We start from the raw sequence: 24,681 nt of genomic DNA, 5'->3' as shown, positions 1-24,681 counted from the left end.
ACTACATCTCCCCTATCAGGGTAGAAACCTGTAATATTAACAAACTGTCTTCTTTGTTAGACAGAGGCATCTGAATTGATCATATCTATTTTCCTAAATCAGTCTGTCTTACAGTTGAGTCCTTGATACTTGAACTTAAAAGCTAAGAATTTGCTACTTTTTTTTTCATATGATTATTGGCCATGTGTATGTTTTCTTTTGTGAAGTGTCTGTTCATGTCCTTTGTCCACCTTTTTTTTTTTTTTTTTTTTTTTTGAGATGGAATCTCGCTCTGTTGCTCTGTTGCCAGGCTGAAGTGCAGTGGCGCGGTCTCGGCTCACAACCTCCGACTCCCTGGTTCAAGCGATTCTCCTGCCTCAGCCTCCCGAGTAGCTGAGATTACAGGCACGTACCACCATGTCCAGCTAATGGGATTGTTTGTTTTTTCTTGTGTATTAAGTTCCTTACAGATTCTGGGTATTATGCCTTTGTCAGATGCATAGTTTGCAAAAATTTTCTCCCATTCTGTAGGTTGTCTGTTTACTAAATTCAACATCACTTAGCATTAGAGAAATGCAAATTAAAACCACAATGAGATATCATCTCACACCAGTCAGAATGGTTATTACTAAAAAGTCACAAAATAACAGATTCTGGCAAGATTGTGGAGAAAAAGGAATGCTTATACACTGTCCTCAAAGACCTAAAAACAGAAATACCATTTGACCCAGCAATGCCATTACCAGGTATATACCCAAAGGAATGTAAATTGTTCTATTATAAAGACACATGCACATACATGTTCATTGCAGCACTATTCATAATAGCAAAGACATGGAACCCACCTAAATGCCCATCAGTGATAGACTGGATAAAGAAAATGTGGTACATATACACCATGGAATATTATGTAGTCATAAAAAAGAATGGGATCATGTCCTTTGCAGGGAAATAGATGAGGCTGGAGGCCATTATCCTCAGGAAACTAACACAGAAACAGGAAACCAAAAACAGCATGTTCTCACTTACGAGTGGGAGCTAAATGATAAAAACACATGGACACACAGAGGTAAACAACACACACTGGGGCCTATCAGAGGGTGGAAGGTGGGAGAAGGGAGAGGATCAGGAAAAATAACTAATGGATACTAGGCTTAATATCTGGGTGATGAAATAATCTGTACAACAAACCCCCATGACACATGTTTACCTATGTAACAAGTCTGCACATCCTGCACATGTACCCCTGAACTTCAAATAAAAGTTAAAAAAAAAAGAGGAGGAGAAGACATGAGATTTCTCACTGCTGTCTGCAGAGAATGTCTGAATTGGGATGCATATCCACTGCTCCTTCATATATCATCCCACCATGTTGGAAACCTTCAGAAATTTGCCATGTTGGGCATCTTCAGTCCCAGAGTTTTTCCTGAGACCATCTTCTATCCCTTACTGTCCATCTTGTATATTTAAAACCTCATTCCCCACCCCAATTTTGGTTTCTCCTTTGGTCCCCATTTTCCTGACACTCCAGTGCTAAATTGAATGGAAGTACTGAGTGGAGGGACAGCTTCCACTTTCGTAAGTAGATTTCCCCACATTTTTAATAGATAAATCTACAAAAAAATTTCATGGCCTTGATTCCTAATTCCCAGATTCCCAGCCTCCTTCTCTTCTCTGTATTCCTCCACTTCTGGCAGCTTCTTAGCTCCCTATTCTTGCCAGAGCAGCTATTGCTGCTGCTACATTCTACTCCTCATAAAATGCATTAGCCCTAAAAATCATTTTCCATTCATTCATCTCTGAATAATGCTAGCTTTGTTGAGTCTTGGTGTTGGTCAATACATGAGATGAATGAATTTATAAACTCTGGTCCTGCTTTCTTACCAGAGACGGAGGGCAGGTTGCTAGGCAAACCTCCCTGCCCAGTCCACAGTTTCTATCTGGCTTTCATTTTTTGCTTTGCTGGGGAGATAACTTTCTCAAATTCCTACTTACATATTCTCTGGTATCTGAGTCTATGTAGACTATGGAAAATAACAGTTGTAGCATTCACTGTAGCCAGGATGTTGATTTAGGTTGGTGCAAAAGTAATATTTGAGGTGCCAATTACATCTCTTTCCCTTACCGGTTCTGAAGCAGTTAGTAAACACATGCAAAAATCTGGTAAGTTCAAAATATCAGCTTTTTGCTAGAAGTTGGTTTGGAGACTGGCTGGGGCCTGAACATAAATTGGGCTTTCTAACACATCCCCCTGAACTGGAAAGATTTACCCAGCCACTGATAAATAATAGGCCTCTCCTCAAGAAAGCAAGAGCTTCATGTGTTGCCAGCAGGCTGTTTAAGAAAGAAAGAGTGGGCCAGGCACAGTGGTTCATGCCTATAATCCCAGGACTTTGGGAGGCCGAGGAGGGCAGATCACGAGGTCAGGAGATCAAGACCATCCTGGCTAACACGGTGAAACCCCGTCTCTACTAAAAAAAATACAAAAAATTAGCCAGGCGTGGTAGCGGGTGCCTGTAGTCCCAGCTACTTGGGAGGCTGAGACAGGAGAATGGTGTGAACCCGGGAGGCAGAGCTTGCAGTGAGCCGAGATCACGCCACTGCACTCCAGCCTGGGTGACACAGCAAGACTTCATCAAAAAAAAAAAAAAAAAAGGAAAGAAAGAAAGAAAGAAGGAAAGAAAGAAAGAAAGAAAGAGAAAGAAAGAAAGAAAGAAAGAAAAAAGAAAAGAAGGAAGGAGAGAAAGGGAAGAAGGAAGGAAGAGTGGCTAGGTATAGTAGCTCATGCCTGTAATCCCAGCACTTTGGGAGGCTGAGAGAGGAAGACTGTTTGAGGCCAGGATTTCAAGACCAGCCTGGGCAACATAGTGAGACCATGTCTCTTTAAAAAAAAAAAAAAAAAAAAAAAAAACTGGGCATGGTGGTGCATGCCTTTAGTCCTAGCTACTCAGGAGGCTGAGGTGGGTGGGTGCCTAAGCCCAGGAGTTTGAAGCTGCAGTGACCTATGATGATGCCACTGCACTTCAGCCTGGGTAACAGAATGAGACCCTGTCTCAAAATGCGAGAAAGAAAGACAGAAAGAGAGAGAGAGAGAAAGAGAAAGAAAGAGAGAGAGAGAAGGAAAGAAAGAAAGAAAAGAAAGAAGGAAAGAAAGAAGAAAGAAAGAAAGAAAGAAGGAGAGAAAGAAAGAAAGAAAGAAAGAAAGTAAGAAAGAAAAGAAAGAAAGAAGGAAAGAAAGAAAGAAAGAAAGAAAGAAAGAAAACAAAATGGGGCAAACTACCCTTGCTCAGCATTCTGTGCCACTACCTTTTTTCGTGAACGGTAGATGCTTCTTTCCACCCTTACCTACTTTCCATACCAATGCTTCCATAAACGTAGCTGTTTCTATTTTATAAACAGTTAGAAATGAGAAAAGAGGACAAAACTGTTCAAAAAAACAGTTCCTCCCATCTTGTACCCTTCCTCCTGCTCTTTGCTCCTGAGGTCACATCTCTCAGAATGCACTGTGTCACCCCAGCACCCTGTCCTCCCCGCCCAGCTGTTACCTGGGGTGTGAAGTCTCCATCTGAATGTGGAAAGTTATGTAGGTGAAGGGATAAGGAGGAGCTGTTCTTAAGCCCTGTCATAGATCAACACCCAAGGAGTGGTAGGAAGGGGGGATCTCCTTGAGTTTTGATCAATGCAGCCCCTGTATCTCTGAAAAAAGAAGACAACCATTGGGGATTCACATTCTCTTTTACCAGATGGTCTCTGTTTCTTCAAGCAAATCTTGGCATTTCCATGAACTCAAGCCTTGTAGGTTTTTTTCAGTCTAGATTTATCTGCCTTATAAATGGCAGCATTGGATTGCTTATTAAGCTTTTGGTCATTTTTGCAAGTTTTAATCTTTTTCTATACCTTCAAAAGTTGCTGCTTGAAGCTAAAAAGTTTGTTTCCTTTTTAATAATAGCATCCCTTCCAGTGATATCGTCCCACCTGTGGCCACTTCCTCCTAGTTCTCTTTCAATCTCTGGCCACTCCTTTTCCGTGTTCTTTACAAAATTCATTTATGATGCTCTTTTTTGGATGTTTGCATAGTCTGGGGCATGGTTCTATGCTTTAGTCTCTTGTTAGTCCACCATTTTTCCTACTTGATCTCATCTAGTCCAGTGGCTTCAATTAGCACATAATACTTGAGGCTGACTTCCAAATGCGTAATTCTACCCAAATGGCTTAGTCTGTTCAGGCTGCTATAACAAAATACCATAAACTGTGTGGCTTATAAACAACAGGAATTTATTTCTCACAGTTCCAGAGGCTGGGAAGTCCAAAATCAAGGTGCTGACACATTCAGTATCTGGTGAGGACTGGCTTTTTGTTTTGTCCTCACATGGCAGAAGGAGTAAAGATGTGCTTTTGAAGCCTCTTCTATAAGCGCACTAATTGCCCCCACAAAGGCTCCACATCCTAATACCCTCATAATTAGGGACTCAGTATCAACATATGAATTTAGGGAGGCAGAGGACATAAACATTCAATTTATAGTACCAAACCTGTCTCTCCTGAGCTCCAGACCCATATTTTAAACCACTTACTAGACAACATCCTCACCTCTGCCTCATACACAACTGACCAGAAACAAAATTCATCATTTATCCCCCAAACTTGCTCCATTCCCTTTGTTCTCTAATTTGGTAACTTGCACCTCCATTAACTCAGGTAACCAAGCTAAAAATGTGATTATATTCCTTATCTCATGTATTCAACTAGTTACCAAGTTCTATTAATTCTACCCTCCTAACATCTTTCAAGTATCCTTTTTTAACCCTCTTCACTGCCACTACCTTGCTTTAGAGCAAGCTTGTCCAACCCATGGCCCATGGGCCACATGTGGCCCAGGATGGCTTTGAATGCAGCCCAACACAAATTCAAAAACTTTCTTAAAACATTATGAGTTTTTTTTTTTTTTCTGATTTGTTTTAGCTCATCAGCTATTGTTAGTGTTTGAGTATTTTATGTGTGGTCCAACACAATTCTTCCAACGTGGCCCAGGGAAGCCAAAAGATTGGACACCCTGCTTCAGAGCCCATATTAGGTTTTTCTTTTGGTCATAAACTGCAGAAATGAACCCTAAGAAAATAAAGGATTTATTTGAAAGAATATTAGGAAAGCTCACAGAACTGAAGGGAAAATTGTGTAGTCTTGCTTTAGGAAGGACTAGATCTGGGGCAGCTCCGGGGCCCTCAGCAGGTAGAGCTCAGAGCTCAGAGTCTTCCAGCCTGGGACACCACATGAGGTGGCTCAGATGCAATCATCTTTCAGCTCTGTGGGTCATTATCAAACTTTCAAATTCTTAGTATAACCTGGTTGGCCACCTTTGAATCAATCATCCAGGGCTAGGACGCAGGAGTGAATGGCACTAATTGGTGATGGCTATAGACCATTATAATTTCTCAACCCCTCCTCAGTACTGTCATAGACTTCTCAAGGACCTCTTTGCATCTTTCTAATCTATAGTTCTTCTGTCTTTCCAATCTATAGTTCACATATCACTATTTTTGTATTTCTAAAATATATATTGTTCAATAAGGAGATTATATCTCATTTAATATCTCTTGATAGCTCTTCATTACTCAGAATAACCCACAAACTTCCTATCAAATAGTTCATTTTAGGATTTGGATCCTGTCTACCTCTCTAGTCTTACCTCTCACTACCCTTCCTCTAAATCTTATGTTCCTGGCATACTGCAATTACAGTATTTTCAATTCCCCTAAATAAGCCAGGCTTTGTTGAATTCTCATGTTTTGCCTGTGCTTCCCCCTCTTTCTCAAACGTCTGTTCTCTCATCACCTGGTTAATTCACACTCATCTTCCCCAGCTCAGTTTAGGCAGTAGTTTCAAATCTCTCCCAGTCTCTTCTCAGTATGGGTTAAGCCCCCTTCCTCATTGCTTCCATAGTACCCTAAACTTAGATCTAATTTGGCATTCCACTCTGTTGCAATCCACTGTTTCTTTGTCTCTCTTCCTGGCTAAACTGTGAGCTCCTAAAGGAGCTCAAGAATTACATCTGATTTATGCTTTGTTCTCATCACCTAGGAGAGTGTCTAATATGTCATAAATGTTCAGCAAATATATTGAAATAAGCAAATACTAGTTTTGAATGCATAAGATACAAAGCACTTGGAGGGGGGCACAAATATGTTTAAAATTTACATTTCCACTTTTAAGGGACTCACAGCTTAAGAGGCAGACAAGACCCGCACATAAGAAAAGTGAAAACAGAACTACAAGACACTATACAATGACATGCACAAAACCCAGTGACTATAGTCTAGAGTTTGGGATTGCATTAATCTAGAAAATCTTCTCCTTAAAGGAATGACCTGAGTAGCAACATAAAGAAAGAAGATTCAGGGCTGGGCATGGTGGCTCACGCCTGTAATCCCAGCACTTTGGGAGGCTGAGGCAGGTGGATCACGAGGTCAAGAGATCGAGACCATCCTGGCCAACATGGTGAAACCCCGTCTCTACTAAAAATACAAAAATTAGCCGGGCATGGTGGTGGGCGCCTGTAGTCCCAGCTACTGTGGAGGCTGAGGCAGGAGAATCACTTGAACCAGGGAGACAGAGGTTGCAGTGAACTGAGGCTGCGCCACTGCACTCCAGCCTGGCGACAGTGCAAGGCTCCATCAGAAGAAGGAGAAGGAGAAGATTCAAATGGCTGAAGAGATTGGGGACAGCATTTTAAGTATAAGGAATAAGAAAAAATGCTCACTGTATTTGAAGAATGCAGTGAAAACATTGGCTTAGGTAGAGGTAGATTAAGAGATGATGAAGTTTATGTGTGTGTGTGTGTGTGCATGTGTGTGTGTGTGTGTAGGGAAGTCATTGGCTGACAAAATAAGAGATTGGTAGATTTTGTTTAAATATGCCTTTAAGTTTTGGCCTTTTCATTCTCTGTCTCCAACACAGAACACCTCAGCATTCTAGATTGCCTATTCATCACAAATTCCCTCTGTCTCCTCCAGAATCCAGAAAAGAATAATTAAGATATTTTCAAAATGGAAAGTTCCCATGCCAAAGATTTTGCCTTCTTCACCAAACTATGATTTCCTGATGTTCTTAAAGGTAGTGTACACCAGGTTTTTCCATTCTTATTTTGAAAGTAGTTTTAGTGTTTGTGTGATTTGTTTTTCAGCCTGGCCTGCAGATTAGCAACCCAAGACTTATACTGCCCAATTTGACAGCTCATTTTTATTTTAGTTTCAACATATACATGAACTGGACTTACAATTCCAGAAAAATTAAAGGTGAGAAAAGAGTGAAAAGCTTATTAGTCTATTTCCCTAGAAAGGAAATTTAAGGGTTTAGCTCAGTCTTGTCATAAACTCTAGAAATCATCTTTAGGGTTTGTCTAGACAATCGGGTTAGACATAAACCCTTGTCTATGGGCTTTCCACTAAATCTGTAGGCTTCAAAGGAACTTGGGCTGATGTAGGTCTTTTCAAAGTTCTACTTAATTGTCAAGGCCCCTATAATGTGACTCCATTCTACCTACCTACTTTTATTTCTTCCTGCTTAACAACAACAAATAATCTTCCAATTACACTACTCATACACCATCCTGCGAGGTTCTGCTCAAGCTTCACATCCTTTAGGAAACATCCCAAGGCTTATTGACCTTTCTTTTCTCTAAATGATAGGCTCTACCTTATCAGCTTGTATCTTCCATTTCTAATTGTCTATATCAAAAAGTATAGCAATCCTCTCATCCCCAATATATACACAACACTTTTCCCAGCTTCTCAGGCCTAATCTATGAATGAGCATGGCTTTGTTGATAGGAGAAGAAAATTGAAAGATGGCTGCTTCTCCACCTTTAGCCTTCTACGGACATATGTGAATTAATTTTATTTCAGATCTTTTTATAGTTAAATTTCATCACTATCATGGAATTAGAATATCACCTTTAAATCATTTAGTTAATACTTTCCATTTTGCAGATAAGGAAATTGAGACCCCAAGAGATAAAGTGACTTACCTAATATATTAGCATGTATTTGTCATTATTGTTTTACATTGGATAATCGCTTTTTCCCACCTCCCCCGTTTGTCAAATAAACTTAACTTCTAAGAGCAAGCATCATCATGTCTTGTGCACTTTCTACATCTACAATACCACCTATCAGTCTTTTCTTGTTTCCCATACAGGCTCAAGAATGGGGCTTGAGTACACACTGTGTGCTAAGGAAAGAATATTTGGATTGAATTGAACCCCTGCAGAACGTGGACTATTCAGAGACATTGAATTTGGCCTTGGGTGAATACCTGCCTTGGGTTGGCCAAATAGTCAACAGCAATGAGCCAAAAGAGACAAACCAAGTATGTAGTCTTGTTTGCCCAACTAAGTTATAAATACCACTTTATACTAACTTATTGCATAGCCCACAGCATTTTGAATGGTGCTGGTCACAGAGTAGACTCTCATTAAACATATTTTAATTGACTGATTGTCCCTGGATCAAAAACCAGATCTTGGTCTGTATTTCATGCAACAACTAGAGGAGCTTTTGTCAAAAAGAAAGCACCAGCTTGTTCCAGATGGACGCTGTTGGGCTAAAGAAGCGCTTTTCATATAGTTCTATGACTTAAATTGGCCCTGAAGAAGAGTATCTGGGATTCTGTGCTTCCTTTTAGGTATCAAAGAATCATTTTGAAAAGTGCTACAATAAATATTATACTGTATTACTAATTATTAGATAACTTAATGAAAGGGTACAAACTTTAAGAAGTTAAGTTGGGATGAATTTTGGTCTCTCCATCATGGGTCACCTACTCTACTTGGGACCGTTTTTAAGACCTCTGACCTGAGTTAATGGTGCAACTGGTGGCCAGAAACAGATGGAAGGTAGCCATCCTTGAATGGGATTTAATCATGGATTTGGGAATTATTTGTAGCACGCTATAGCCAGTTGACCTACAAACTACATAGCGTGGCTATTTCTACTTTTATTTTGGTCCTTATTCCGCTATCCTCATTTTTAAAGGAGAGAGGTCTAGTTGAGATATTTGCATAATTCTTCTTACTTTGAGCTAATTTAACCCCCCAATGGTACTATCTGCAAAGAAGAAGCAGGCCATTTATCTTAATCATTAACCAGATCTTACTGAGGAGCATTTTACATTATGTTCTGGCAGCAAATGGGTTTAAAAAGAATAGCAAAGAATAGAATCTGCTTCACCCTATTTTCTGCAAAGAGAATTGGTATTAGGGTGAGGGTAAAAGAGCAGAGTACAGAAATATTTGCCATTGTTGATTATTTTTACTACCCTAGTTCTAAGAAGAGAAGTCTTCAGAGATGTGGTTAGGAAGACATGAGAGCCAGTAATCCAAGCAAGGTCAACAAGAATTGGAAACTTAGTTGTGAGGTTCTATTAACTATATTCCTTCTCACAGATTCATTGGCTAATCATTGGCCAATCACTGGCAAAAACAGGGCAATTTCCATGTGGAAGAAGAATAGGCAGGTAAGTATTCAAAATAGCCGGTGGTTTTTAAGGGTATTGAGAGGATCTAACTTCCCAAAATAATTTCCTTAAGCAGTCATTAGAGCACTTCTGTGAATGGTCTAAAATCCTTATTTTAGAAGAAACCAACTCAATGGATGTCACTGAGTCATCCAAAGGTCCCACTTGTTTAACTCTCCAAACTGAAGTCTTGCTTTTCCCTAGCATGCAGGCTGGATAATGAGTCTGATTTTTTTGCTACTTAGTCAATCAGTGATGTGATCACCTAAATTGGACTTGTCTGAGTTAGGCTTCCAAACTTTGTTGAGGGAGACTGACAATACGCAGAAGGCCAGGCCTCTGAGCCAGAAAGTGCAACCAGATGTTATGCCTCTTTTTCAGGTTTCAAAATGGCAAATCAAAGACTTCAGAAAATAGCTCAGCTAAACGTGAGAAAGGAATGGTTGCCAATAGCAAAGAGGTAAGGAGCGTTAGTAAGTGTTCAATGTTTAATTTTTCTTTGGAGCTGCTTAGTGTACTTAATAAGCTGGATATCACAAACTTTCCTATTGAAAAGCAAAAAGGAGTAAAAATGTATATAGAAAACAAGGTTAACTTGTCAAATGTTATTGAAGAGAAATAGAGCACAGAAAAAGAAGGAAAAAGACACATCAGCAACAAATCAGGACATAAAACCCAGGAAGCAGAAACCTATCTTAGGGAGTAAGAGCGTGTCAAACCCTAACTTACGCAGACTTTACAACTACCTCTTGTAGCAAAACTCCATTGGGTATCTTGGTTGTTTTCCCATGTTTACCACATTCAAGTGAATTTTCCAGGCCAACTTTTATTTAATCAGCCACAGATAGTGAAATTCAACATAACAAAACTAAAAACACATTCCAATTTGGACAATCTTGTGGGTTTAGTCAACTGCTAGAGACTAATTTGGAACATATATGCAATACTTCAGAAAACTTCAGGAGTAAAAACATTTTCACCAGGGAATTTCCCCCTAAAATTATTTTTTAAAAAAAACTATAAGAGAAAGGGTCTTCATACCTTTCCCCCAAATAAGTTTTTCCTAACTTCTATGATTCTAAATATGTCATACATTTCATAGTTGTGAAGCAGGTTTTTCATAATATATTTCTGTTTTCAACAAATGAACTTCAGTTTTCCATAAGGTGGTAAAAATTAAATGATTGAGTCTTTGGGTCCATCCCACCATCTCATAGTTCATCCCACCCTCTCTAAAGGAATTTGTGGAGTGGCTTTGCTATGCTTCTTCCTTCTCCTTCTCCAACTGCCAAGAATTGCCAACTTCTGGCCTTTTCTTCCTGGAACATAGCAGGGCCTCCTCTTAACTCATAGTTCTGTCCCATTCTGACTGCTTCCCCCTTCTCCATTAGCCCTCTTGCTTTATTAACTTTTCAGTGCATGTTCCCTTTCCTCTGTACCCACCTTACCATACTGCCTCCTGATGGGGGAGGTATGGAAATCTTTAGAAATGCTGAGCCAGGCTGAGCGTGGTGGCTCATACCTGTAATCCCAGCACTTTGGAAGGCCAAGGTAGGAGGATCACTTGAGCCCAAGAGTTAGTCAACACAGTGAGACCCCCATCTCTACAAAAAATAAAAAATAGGCCAGGCATGGTGGCTCACACCTGTAATCGCAGCACTTTGGGAGGCCAAGGCGGGCGGATCATTGGAGGTCAGGAGCTTGAAACCAGCCTGGCCAATATGGCGAAACCCCATCTCTACTAAAAATACAAAAATTAGCCAGGCGTGGTGGTGGGAGCCTGTAATCCCAGCTACTCGGGAGGCTGAGGCAGGAGAATTGCTTGAACCTGGGAGGCAGAGGTTGCAGTGAGCCAAGATTATGCCATTGCACTCCAGCCTGGGCAACAGAGCGAGGCTCGATAGCAAAAAAAAAAAAGAAAAATAAATAAATAAATAATAGCTGGGCACGGTGGCACGTGCCTGTAGACCCAGGTACTCGGGAGGCTGAGGGCGGGAGGATCACTTGAGCTTGGGAGTTCAAGGTTACGGTGACCTATGATTGCGCCAATGCCCTCCAGCCTGGGGGACACAGTGAGACCCTGTCTTTAAAAGAAAAAAGAAAAAAAGAAAAGAAAAAAGAAATGCTGATCCGAACACAGGATTATGATGCACTCTTCTTTTTTTCTGATTTCTGACAATGCCAAGCCAGAAGAAGATAATTCAGAGCTTTTATCTCCTTGTGTTCCTATGTCCTTGATTCATCCTTAGGCAGGGCTATGCAAGAGGAGAAGCAAGAACACTAGGTCAGCAGAAAGGGAATGGAAAAGGCTCAGCTCCTCTACTTATCAGATACGACACTCAAATAATCCACTAACATCCAGGACTACCACCAGCAAAAAAAATAATAATAATAAAATAAAAAGCAAAGTGGTAGACAGAAGTGTTACCAAAATTCAATAATTTTTTGCAACATTTCTGGAAGAATTTCATACTGCAGAGATGTCCAAAATTGCAACATGCACTGCTCTTCTTCCTTTCTCTGTGAGTAGGTCGGCTCCCAGCTCAATTGGCAGAGTTGACCCTAGGGCCCCCTTGCACCCACAACTTTTAGGTTAATCCCCTTTTGAAACTTGCTTTTCTCCTTAAAGATTTGTCCTCCATGTTGATTTTCACCTCATTTCACTCCTATAGCTATGGAAAAGGCATAAGAAAGAAGTGACTCCTTGGAAAGATTTGTCCCAATCTGAACTGATGCTGCCCTTGTCTACTTCCCCTCCTAACGGCTTTCCCTGACATTTCATAACGCTGGCTCCATTTCCGCTGACAAGTGTCATGTTCAGGAGGTCTTAGAATCCAGGTCTCCTTGCTGGTGCCCTTGTTCCAGAAACCTACAGTACAAAATCTGAAGCACACTGTACTTCTCTAACTTACTTAGTGTAAGTTAGAGACCAGTTCTCCAGTGAGACTAAGGTGAGGTAAGGAATGGAATACTGTTTAGAATAGGTGCAACTTCAGACCACTAACTTTGATTATCCTCTTTAGATTTTTGATGCAGTCGGGCGATCAAAATTTGTTCTAGAGAACCTTCGGCATTACACAGTCCACCCAAATTTGGTAGGTAGAAAAAGCATTCCCCCAAGATCTCTAAGGGGAAGTTTCAGCAGTGGTGCAGATGCCCACTGCGAGTGTCCCTAATGCCTCCAAGTGTCCTCAGCTTCTGTGAGTGTGCGTACTCTTAGGACAGGCAGGCAGAGCTGCCTCTAGGTTATGATGCCAGAGGCAGTGCTGAGGATTGGGGTGGCAAAGTGGGAGACAAGAACTGGGAAGAAAGTGGGTCCCCACAGCTGATTTTTTTCAAGTTGAGAAAATATATTTATGATCAGGAAAAAAATATATTTGTAATCCATTTTCTCCCTTTCACTTCCTTCCCCCCAACCCTCTTCCTTTCTCCTATTGAGAGAGGGGCAAATTTAGTCGGACTGCCCCTTTCTCACCCACACCTTAAGTGACATGCTATCTTTTGTGGCTGCTTTTCCTTTTTTTTTTTTTTCCTGAGACGGAGTCTCGCTCTGTTGCCCAGGCTGGCGTGCAGTGGTGCGATCTCGGCTCACTGCAAGCTCCGCCCCCTGGGCTCATGACATTCTCCTGCCTCAGCTTCCTGAGTAGCTGGGAATATAGGCGCCCGCCACTACGCCCGGCTAATTTTTTGTATATTTAGTAGAGACGGGGTTTTACCATGTTAGCCAGGATGGTCTCGATCTCCTGACCTCGTGATCCACCCGCCTCGGCCTCCCAAAGTGCTGGGATTACAGGTGTGAGCCACCGCACCTGGCCTGCTTTTCCTTTTTTAACATTGTGCTTGTGAGTGCATGTCAATGTGGTTGTGCCTGAGAAATGTTGACGTAAATATGGAACATTACGTGGAAGACGTAAATATGGGAAGGTGTTGCATTTGGCTGTGCCAACTTCTGAAGAATTCCTTAAGCAAGATTTGGTCCCTGGTAGCTTTCCCCCGTACCTTAGAGAGAGTTGTAGAGACAAGGCCAATTAGGTTTAGCCATGTAGAAACTTCTCTGCTTGTCCCATTATATTGGAAGAATTAAGTTACCTGACTCCTTTTACCATGGAAACTTTTCCACCACATTGCCCCAGCCCCTTAGTGTATTTCCAGGGGAATGCACCAAGGGAAGAGAGGGACTGAGAGCTTCAGACAGTTTCTGATAAACACATTTTAGGGCTGCGTGTGATAACTCACTTCTGTAATCTCCACACTTTGGGAGGCTGAGACGGGTGCATCGTTTGAGCCCAGGAGTTTGAAACCAGCCTGGGCAACAAGGCAAAACTCCATCTCTACAAAACAAAAACAAAAAAACCCACAAAAATCAGCTGGACAGGGTGGCATGTGCCTGTAATCCCAGCTACTTAGGAGGCCAAGGTGGGAGAATCACTTGAGCCTGGGAGGTCTAGGTTGCAGTGAGTCATGATCATGCCACTGCGCTCCAACCTGGGCACCAGAGTGATACTCCGTCTCAAGAAAAACAAAAACAAAACCAAAAAACCCTACAGATTTTGCAGCAAGTCTGTCCAGCTTCTGTTCTTACCCCACAGAGGCTAAGTATTAGCCAACTGATTTGTTAACCTGCTCTTGGCCTAATCTCTTTTTCTCTCTGGAAACCTTTCTGTCTGTTCAGGCCCAGTACTATAAGCCTTTGAAGGCCACTGCCCTGCAGAAATTCCTGGCTCAAAACAGGAAAACCACCAGCTTCATGTTAAAAGTAACACAGTATGACCAGGATAAGACGTTACTGATTATGACCAACAACCCACCTCCCTGCTCAATCACCCAGCAAGACAAGGAGAGTGCATCAAAATATTTTTCCAAGGAGTTACTGCTCAAGGTCATGGTAAGCAGAAGTCTCCTGGCACCCAAAATGTGAACCCTGAAGAATTAGGAGTTAGCATTGAGAAGGAAGTTAACTTAACACGGAGAATAGCAAACCTCTTAATTTTTTTGTTTGTTTGTTTGAGATAGGGTCTCACTCTGTTACCCAGGCTGGACTGCAGTGGCACAATCATGGTTCACTGCAGCCTCGACCTCTTGGGCTCAAACAATCTTCCCATCTCAGCCTCCTGAGTAGCTGGGGCTACAGGTGTGCACCACCATGCCCGACTAAACTTTTTTTATTATTTTGGTAGAGACGGGGGGGGTCTCACTATGTTGCCCAGGCTAGTCTCAAACTCATGGCCTCACGTGATTCTCCAGCCTCGGTCTCCCAAAGTGCTGGGATTATAGGTGTGAGCCACTGCACTTGGTCTATCTCTTCCTTCTTATTCCTGATCCTATGCTTCACAAAACAGCATCTGGAGAACCTGGGAATCAGAATTCAATAAGCTTGGGTGCTGAAACTTCATTGCAGGGAGAAAATGGGGTCTTCGTTGGAAAGTGTTCTTCTTTGGCCAAAGATATTTAATTTGTAAGTAACAAAGGGTAGACTAGCTACTGACTTTCTAGTTGAGAATAAAGTCAGGAAATGAGGAATAAAAACAGGGATGAATATCTAAACAGGAAAGGAGTAAAGATGCTTTAGTACACATTACTTTCCAGTTTCAGAAGAGGGAATTTGCCATCACCGTAGCCAAACCTTTTTTTTTTTTTTTTTTTTTTGAGACGGATTCTCGCTCTGTCGCTCAGACTGAAGTGCAGTGGCACGATCTCGGCTCACTGCAAGCTCCGCCTTCCGGGTTCATGGCATTCTCCTGCCTCAGCCTCCCGAGCAGCTAGGACTACAGGCGCCCGCCACCAAGCCCGGTTAATTTTTTGTATTTTTTAGTAGAGACAGGGTTTTACCGTGTTAACCAGGATGGTCTCAATCTTCTGACCTTGTGATCCACCCGCCTCGGCCTCCCAAAGTGCTGGGATTACAGGCGTGAGCCACCGCACCTGGCCTACACAGTAGCCAAACCTTTGAAACTCCTTTATAGACTAAGGAAGTTCAAATTCCATTCAACAAGCAATTGCTGAGGATATAGTAAGCTAAAAACCAGAATATAAAGATGATTACAGGACAGTTTCTGTCTTAAAGGAACTTGGAATCTAATAGGAGAAAGATCAATAAATGAGGTATGTTAAAGTAATAGAAGAATATACAAAATACAGAAGTAATGTAGAATACAGTATTTCTGTTGGGAAAAAGGGAGTGAGTAGGGAAGTGACCCATGACAAAAGAACAGGAAAATATCAAATCAGAGGAAAGAGCAAAAGCATGAAGACATGGGAAAATGAGGTACATTCAGGAAGATGTAAGAGAGTAAATGGCAGGGCCAGGCGCGGTGGCTCACGCCTGTAATCCCAGCACTTTGGGAGGCTGAGGCGGGCAGATCACTTGAGATAAGGAGTTTGACACCAGCTTGGCCAACATGGTGAAACCCCATCTCTCCTAAAAATACAAAAATTAGCCATGCGTGGTGGTGCATGCCTGTAGTCCCAGCTACTCAGGAGGCTGAGGGAGGAGAATCGCTTGAACCTGGGAGGTGGAGGTTGCAGTGAGCCAAGATAGCGCTACTGCATTCCAGCGTGGGCGACAGGGCCAGACTCTATCTCAAAAAAAAAAAAAAAAAAAAAGAAAAGAAAAAGAAAATAGAGTAAATGGCAGGAGACAAAAGGATGTAATCAAATTTGCATTTTAGGAAGACTGTTTTGGAGGTTGAAGAAAGGTGCATTAGTAGTTGTGAAAGAGACAAAACCCAGAAAGATAAGTTATAATGTTACTAAAATAGTCAAGGTGAGAGATATTGAAGACTTGAACTAAATCATTAGCGGAGGAAGTAGAGAAAATTGAATTAAGACATATTTAAGAATCAAAATCTGGCCGGGAGCGGTGGCTCACGCCTGTAATCCCATCACTTTGGGAGGCTGAGGCAGGTGGACCACGAGGTCAGGAGATTGAGACCATCCTGGCTAACCTAGTGAAACCCTGTCTCTACTAAAAATACAAAAAATTAGCCGGGCGTGGTAGCGGGCGCCTGTAGTCCCAGCTACTCTGGAGGCTGAGGCAGGAAAATGGCGTGAACGTGGGAGGCGGAGCTTGCAGTGAGCCGAGATCGCGCCACTGCACTCCAACCTGAGCAACAGAGGGAGACTCAGTCTCAAAAAAAAAAAAGAATCAAAATCTAAAAAAGGTCATGATAGCCTCAAGAGCGGGTCTAATCTAACAAGAACAAATTAAATAAATGAGTTAAGTGAAAGTGCAAAGAAACGATTCTAGTAGAAATTTTATGCTGGGCATGGGATTACCCAAGTGAGACCCTTATAATAAAATGTGGTGAATTTGGAGTTAGTGTTTCCATAGTTGCTAGATGGATGACAGTGAGAGATTCTCCTTCAAGTGGAAGATAAAATGCTAATATCCAATGGCATATACTAACAAAGGAGTTAATGAATTTACTGCAAGTGGTCTCTTGGGTCTCAGAATTTGTGCCCTTTGAAGGTCAGCTCAGTGGTAGTTTCTCATGGCAGTGGGTGGACCATACGTTGAGAAAGGGATAAATGCCAGGCCAGGATTGCCCTGCTTAATGTGCAGAAGGAAATACAAAGCTATCATGTAAACTGGGTGCGGGAAGAGCTTTCTTCCAACAGCCTGCACACTTTGTGAACCCTCCAGTTCAGGTGCAGAATCTAATCATATTGATGAGCAAATTGTGGTACCAGTTAAATTGTACTAATGGATAGAGTTAAGGCTCAAAGACTGGCACCATGGTAATTTTATGGGGCTATTGGACTGGAACAAGCCCAAGAAGATTGAAACGTGTGATATCTACAATGCCTCTTTAATATTCATGCAGCATCCTTTCCTTCCCTTGCTGGACAAATGTGATAATCTTTTGTAAACCTAGAATCATATACAAGAAAAGCATTCTTTGCTACGCCCAGGCATGCATCCAAAAAGAGTGTGAGTTCTAGTAGGCAAGTTGTAGAATGTACTAGATATATCTATTACAGTGATTGTCATACTAACAGCCCCTTCTAAGTGAAACTGACCCTACCACAGTCTCCTGAGTAAGGGAATATCCTGAGAAGTTCTATTTTGTACAACAGGACTCTGTCCCCACTCCTAGCTGAGACCAGAGGAGGATATCAGACCCAACAAAGCAAAATTCATAGGCTGGGTAGTGACCTGTGATGTGGATTGGTACCCTAAAACCAAAACAAACAAAAAACAAATCAAAACAAAAACCAACCAACCTACCAACACCCAGAATCCCTGAGCTAATCAGATTCTTGTTTCCAGGCCTCTGAATTGAGAAATGAAAAGATTGAAGCAGTAGGAATGAAAGCTAAAAGGACACATAGAGTAGGGCTAGAAGACTCAAACCGGCCTGGCGCAGTGGCTCAAGCCTGTAAGCCCAGCACTTTGGGAGGCTGAGGCGGGCAGATCACAAGGTCAGGAGATTGAGACCATCCTGGCTAACGTGGTGAAACCCTGTCTCTACTAAAAATACAAAAAATTAGCCAGGCGTGGTGGCATGTGCCTGCAGTCCTAGCTACTCGGGAGGCTAACACAGGAGAATTGCTTGAACCTGGGAGGTGGAGGTTGCAGTGAGTGGAGATTGCGCCACTGCAGTCCAGCCTGGGCAACAGAGTGAGATTCCATCCCCACCACCCCCCCCACAAAAAAAAAAAAAGACTCAAACCATGAGGAAGAAAGGTAGTGAAGAGGCCATGAAGTAGAGTATGGGAAGGCTGAAGTTATAGGGAAGTAGGAAGTAGACGTAAATAAGCAGAAGCTATAGGTAGAAAAAAACCATATATATATATATACGTATATATATATACACACACACACACACGTTTATGGAGTAAAGGTGAGGAGTGAACAAGGTAGAGGGAGGAGAAGGAAGCAGATATGAAGAAAGTAGGAGAAACATGTGAGTGATATGTTTGCGTTAAGACAGTGGTCCTTCACTAGTGCTGTCTTGGATTCCAAATAACTTTTCAGTTACTGTTTTTCTGATATGAGGTCCAGCTCTCCTAGGGTTTTGCTTTTCTTATGGCTGGATAGTTATCTGTATCTTAGTTATTAGGCACATGTACTCTTACAGTAAAACACCTATTATTTAAGATAACTCAAATGGATTTCTTTTCCTTAAAATTATTAGGTTGGCGCAAAAGTAACTGCAGTTTTTGCCATTATAATTGCAAAACTGCAGTTACTTTTGCACCATCCTAATACAAGAGCTTAAAGAATAAGTTCAGAACTGAAAAGACATGGTTCAGAAGCAGCAAGTATTAAAGGACAAAAAGGCTTTAAGATTCTGATAGCAAAAGCTCAATATGTTAATTAGTTTGGTCATTTATTCATTCAACAAATATTTATTGAACATCTACTATGTGCCAGGCACTATTAGGGGTGCTAGGGATATATTAATGACTAAGACCCAGTCTTTGCTCTAATGAAGCTTAATTCTAGTGACTTAGACCATAAACAAATGATCACACAGATAATGTATAATGTGATAAATGCCATGACAAAGCAGGATAAGAAGATGGAATGTGATGGATGTGAGGGGCAATGTTAGATAGTGTAGTTAAGAAGGCTTGGCTGGGCATGGCGGCTCGTGCCTGTAATCCCATCGCTTTGGGAGGCCAAGGCGGGAGGATCACGAGGTCAGGAGTTCGAGACCAGCCTGGCCAACATGGTGAAACCCCGTTTCTACTAAAAATACAAAAATTAGCCGGGCGTGGTGACATGCACCTGTAATCCTAGCTACTCGGGAGGCTGAGGCAGGAGAACCGCTAGAACCCAGGAGGCAGAGGTTGCAGTGAGCCGAGATCACGCCATAGCACTCCAGCTCTGGGCGACAGAGCGACTCTATCTCAAAAAAAAGAAGAAGGCTCTCAGAATTGACGACTTTTTGTTGTTGTTGTTGTTTTATTTAGATGGAGTCTCACTCTGCTGCCCAAGCTGGAGTGCAGTGGCGTGATCTCGGCTCATGGCAACCTCTGACTCCTGGGTTCAAGCGATTCTCCTGCCTCAGCCTCCCGAGTAGCTGGGAATATAGGCATGCGCCACCATGCCCAGCTGATTTTTTTGTATTTTTAGTAGAGACGGGGTTTCACCATGTTGGTCAGGCTGGTCTCAAACTCCTGACCTCAAATGATCCATCGCTTTGGCCTTCCAAAGTGCTGGGATTACAGGCATGAGCTACCGCGCCTGGTTGACTTTTGAATAGACACTTCCATGGGGCCAGGGGATATGCCATGCAGTTACTACACCTGGCATATTGTTTTCATTTCAGATTGCTGCACATTAGTTAGAATATGAACTGTAGCTTTCTCAAATGACATTAAAAAAAGAAAAAGGAACCCAACGCCATGTCATAAGAAAAAAAGTTCAAGACATTAGCAATGTTTAGCCTGGAAGAGACAGAGCTTAGGAGGAATGTGATGGATTCCTTCAAAATGTTTAAGGACTCTATGGAAGAAGGACTAGATTTGTTCCTTCTGGACTATAGGGTAAAAGTTACAGGGAGATATCTATTGGCTGATCAAAGGTGAAATCTTTTTTTTTTTAGGTATATAAAGATTGAGCACTTGATAGTGAGATTATGGAGGGTCTAGGAGGGTCAGACAAACAGACTGGATGACTTAAGATTCTTTCTGAAAGACTTTGATTCTATGACCTTTAGTAATGGTATAATTATTACTTCACAACATCCCATTCCATGGCCTTCTCATTAAGGAGAATGGAATGTGGATGAGGCAGCCATCTCCAAGAAAGGAAGGTAAAGTCCCATGGATCTATTTCCCAATTTATTGCCAAATGCTTAGTTTCCCAAGGACTTCTCTGGTTGAATCCTTCCCCAAACTGGGTAACTTTCTCTGCCATTCACTTCCAAGGGCCAGTAGGCAAATTTAATCAATTACTTAGGAAACTGAACAGGTTTTGGACAAGTAATCTGGCAATGAAAAGAGTGTTTTCTCTCCCAGGGAACGGCTTCCTCTGACTCTGGAAGTGGGAACTTCCCCCTCTGACAGGTTTTGTTGCATCATTGTAGGGGAATTGGAACTTAGTCCAGGAACTTGGTCCAAACTTAAAATCCCAAGGGACTCAGCTTACTCCCTCACTCTTCTTCCCTTGTTTCCCTACAGGAAAGTCATCAACAGCACAAACCCACTGAGAACCTCTGGCTGCCCTGCATGCCTCAGAAAAAAAAGTTAAGATCTAAGCTGAAACCAATCTTCCCTTTGATACTGTTGGACGATCCCACATCCAAGCGAGAACAATGGTTTAGGTGAAATCTTGCTTCTTCTTGTACTCCCTTTCTTTTGTATCTTTTCCCTATTCACGTTTCTGGTTCTTTGCCATACAATTTAATGACATACTCTTTGGTTGTACAAAGATAGTAAGACACGACTTTCCCTACATGACCCTAACCTCATTGACACGCGAATCAAAGAGAAACAGTCATGCAAAACTAAGGTTTTGCACTGGCAATGGTTTCAAGATTGAGGGGAAATATTCCAAGGTCTGTGCTTTGAAGAAACAGGAAAAAAAAAAAGTACCCTCAGTACAAGTTAGGCGCTATATCACAGGAACAATGTGCTATGAGAACACATTAGACAAAAGAGGTTTTATGTGAAACTACTTACAAGAGAAGCCTATGTGTAGTTTAAAGAGGAGAGAAGAGATTCTGGAGTTCCTCCAAAGGTTTACAGTTTTAAGTTCAGAAGCATCTCTTGCCACAGAACAATACTCCTACTTGGCACCAATCAACAGCCTCCTATCATTGTCTTGTCTTCTCTGAGAATGTAGCCAACTTTAAAGTGAATGGTGGGGCCGGGCACCGTGGCTCATGCCTGTAACCCCAGCACTTTGGGAGGCCAAGGTGGGCAGATCACTTGAGCTCAGGAGTTCGAGACCAGCCTGGCCAACATGGTGAAAACCGTCTCTACTAAAAATACAAAAATTAGCCAGGAGTGGTGGCAAGTGCCTGTAATCCCAGTTACTTGGGAGGCTGAGGCAGGAGAATCGCTTGAACCTAGGAGGCAGAGGTTGCAGTGAGCCAAGATCATGCCACTGCACTCCAGCTTGGGTGACAGAACAAGACTAGTGTCTTAAAATAAATACATAAAATAAAATAAAATAAAGTGAATGGTTCCACGAATCCCCCTGCCCTAGGATCTACTAAAAAAAGAACTTTCTTTGTTAAGGTTTTCCACTGACAATGATTTCAAGAGCGAAGGGAAGTATTCAAAAGTCTACACTTTGAGGACACAGAAGAAAATGTACCCTCAGCTCACCTTTGCTCCAGTCCATGAGAGAGATATGAGGAAAGATGGTAAGCTCCTCTCTTTCAAAGCAAAAGCTTACTGGACTGAGATTTGGGCTGGAGATACAATCCATGAGGATTATAGATGTGGCAAACTGGCTTCTCTCGTGGTAGTCCTGGAGACTATTTTTCCCTATAGCATGGAAGTTAACAACAAATAGAGGCTCAAAAGGTGCAAAGCTCTGGACCCTGTTTAAATCCTCAAATTTCAAGAAAGCTCTAGCAGTGTTTCCTAAGCTATATCACCCAGCACTTTAATAGTTTTTGCCATATTGATGTATTACTTGCTGTTAATTTACTTAGCATTTTTTAAAAAGGATTTTTAAAAAATCTTGTCCTAATTAATACTATATTATTGATATCATGGTTTTGATGTACAAATTATATGCTTTTCTGAAACACTTAAATCAAATTTATAATAATGAAATTTTAAAATGTTTACCTATGTACCACCTAGAACCACCCAGTGGTATGCATATTATACTTTGAAGAAAAAAACTGCTCTAAAAGGGCCAAAGGGTAAGTCTGTGTGTCTTAGAGGTACAAAAGTCTCTGGGATTAGGGTAGGGAATGGGGTAGAAGGGGCTTGGAATAAGGTTGTATGGCAGAGGGTACAATGAGAATCCTTCTCACATATTATCATTTATTTAACAGTATTTCAAGGGTTCCTATTAAGTGTTTGACACTTATCAAGCACCAAAAATAGCACTTTCAATATGTGAAAGCGATGAAACAGATCATAAAAGGCCTTGAGAGGCTGGGCGTGTCTGTAATCCTAGCAGTTTGGGAGGCCAGGGGCTTGACACTAGCCTGGGCAACATAGTGAGATCCTGTCGCTACAAAAAATAATTTAAAAAAATTTAACAGGGTGTGGTGGCATGCACCTGTAGTCTGAGCTACTTGAGGGGCTTGAGGAAGGAGGACTGCTTGAGCCTAGGAGTTCAAGATTGCAGTTAGCTGTGATTATGCCATTGCACTCCAGCCTGGGTAACAGAGTGAGACCTTGTCTGAAAAACAAACAAACAACAACAATAACAAAAAATCAAAAATACCATAATGCCTTAAATATTATTTAAATAAAGGTTTGTGTTTTATCCAGTAGGCAGTTTGGACCCAGTGAAGAATTTCAGGGCACTGAGTACACATTTGTGTATTAGATATATATAATTTGTGGGTCCTCAGACTTCACCAGCTCATGGTTTTAAGATAAGGTCCATTTCTCCCACTGGGTTTCTCTCCTTAAACAATTTCTGAGACTAGGTCCCTAAAGTATCCTTGCCTGTCCCACAAAGCCATTGTAGTGATTGCTCAACCCCTTTGCCAGCCATCCTCAGTCCAAATAGTCCTGATACCAGAGGCTTCGGGTCATATTATACCATCCCTTAACTGGCTTCTTCAGGCTTCTCTGCTCCTGCTATACCTATTTGCCACCACACCCCATCCCATTTCCACCTACTGACACTCTTAACTCCGTAAATACTGCATAGCTAAAAACAACCTGTGGTATCAAACAAAACTTCATAGATATACAGAAAAGCTGAAGAACAGCAGAGAATGATTGATCTTGCTTTACAAGGGGCTAGTCTTAGGGTCAGCCCCAAATCTGAACTCAGGTCCTTCTACTTCCCAGCAGGTCTCCGGGGCATTACCCATCTTGGGAACCTCTGGGCCTATTATCTACACTGTCTCTGCTTAGGTTCCCAATACGCTTGGGCCAAGGAAGAGGAAGAGGATGTTTCCTTCCCTAAAGCCTGTTTATTTTCACCCCCAGAATAAATGAGTGCAGACTTCCATTTCCTTCAAGGAAAACTCCACCTACAAAGTATGACTTGAACTTTACAAGCCATATAAAGCAAACATAGTAGTTAATAGTACATTTAGTCAAGTCGGAGTTAAATCTTAAATGATACCATATGTAGGACATCAACAGTTCATCTTAAATCTATATTTCAGGGAAAGAATTTCTCTAGGATGTAGAATGTAATCTAGGTTAGAATTTCTCTAATTTTTCAGGGGCACAATCCTGTTGAGTATAGACCCAATTTACATTTCTAAACAAGTTATGCCAGTGAAGCCAAAGGCAGACAAAGTTTCTCAGCCACACTCTTAGACAAGAGAACAGAAAGCCAGCATACACTCTGAGAAAAAGAGGAACATGAGTTAGGAATGAATGCAGGTTAGTGAGTTTCTTAAGTGTCAATATGGTTTCAGATGGAATCATTGAAAGAAGTAGGCTTGAACAAGAAGACTCTAAACTGGCAATGAGTTTTCCACTGGGTTTGGATGAAATGAAGGAATCCAAAAATTATAAAATAGGTTGGGAATGGTATTACACGGTCCAAAATCTACCCTCTAAAGACCAGCCTCTGGTCCCTCCAAAGTGGGTCTCCTTCACGTCTCACATTAAGCATCCTTCGAGTACTTCTGAAAAGCCACATTCACCAGGGTGCCTGTGCTTTGTCGTAGCTTCCAAGAAGTCAGCGAGTGAAAGGCCGATTTCCAAAGTGATTCGGGAACCACTGACACTCGCATCGCTCTTGGAAGACATGCCCACCAGAACCGCGCCCGGGGAGAGCGCCTTCCGCAACGGGAGGGCCCCGCAGTGGATTATCAAAAAGGCCACGGTCATCGGGTGAACACAGATCCCTCAGTCCTCCTGCCTCGCTCTCCTGAGACTGAGGGGTCCGCAGAAGTCGCCAACCAAATAAAATCACATTCCTGCTGCTGCAGGCGTGGGCTCCCGGGTCGCACGCCGGGAGGGTCGAGCCGAAACCTCCGGCGGGCCGCGGGAGGAGGAGAGGGCGTGGCTGCGTCCCGGGGGCCGAGGGCGGCCGGGGAGGGCGGGCCTTGGCCCCGAGTGACGGCGCGGCGGCCCAACCGG

General features: G+C 42.2%; 1 protein-coding gene across 10 annotated transcripts; it reads left to right on the top strand.

Moving 5' to 3' along the window:
• TSGA13 (testis specific 13) lies at positions 1–24,600 on the top strand. 10 transcript variants are annotated; one of them, XM_054497320.2, is made up of 11 exons: positions 33–113; positions 290–384; positions 6,990–7,089; positions 7,225–7,271; positions 8,173–8,343; positions 9,871–9,949; positions 12,513–12,584; positions 14,162–14,374; positions 20,620–20,762; positions 21,682–21,809; positions 24,267–24,588. In XM_054497320.2, the coding sequence occupies exons 5-11, from the start codon at positions 8,321–8,323 to the stop codon at positions 24,434–24,436; spliced, it is 828 nt and encodes a 275-aa protein (XP_054353295.1). In that variant the 5' UTR covers positions 33–113; positions 290–384; positions 6,990–7,089; positions 7,225–7,271; positions 8,173–8,320; the 3' UTR covers positions 24,437–24,588. The 10 variants fall into 10 exon arrangements, with proteins under 10 accessions (XP_054353288.1, XP_054353295.1, XP_054353289.1 ...); XM_054497316.2 differs by having other exon boundaries at positions 56–113; positions 259–384; positions 24,267–24,600; XM_054497314.2 differs by lacking the exon at positions 290–384.
• Positions 24,601–24,681: the final 81 nt, after the last annotated feature.

Source organism: Pongo pygmaeus, chromosome 6 (assembly GCF_028885625.2).
Source record: "Pongo pygmaeus isolate AG05252 chromosome 6, NHGRI_mPonPyg2-v2.0_pri, whole genome shotgun sequence".
NCBI lineage: Eukaryota > Metazoa > Chordata > Mammalia > Primates > Hominidae > Pongo > Pongo pygmaeus.
The sequence above is the reverse complement of the archived record's forward strand: the minus strand, read 5'-3'. Positions and strand labels throughout refer to the sequence as shown.

Coding starts and splice junctions, on each gene's coding strand:
- TSGA13 (XM_054497316.2), top strand. CDS start 8,321: ATGAGCCAAAAGAGACAAACCAA. Junction 20,763..21,681: donor AAGCGAGAACAATGGTTTAG/GTGAAATCTTGC, acceptor TTCTTTGTTAAG/GTTTTCCACTGACAATGATT. Junction 21,810..24,266: donor GAGAGATATGAGGAAAGATG/GTAAGCTCCTCT, acceptor GCTTTGTCGTAG/CTTCCAAGAAGTCAGCGAGT.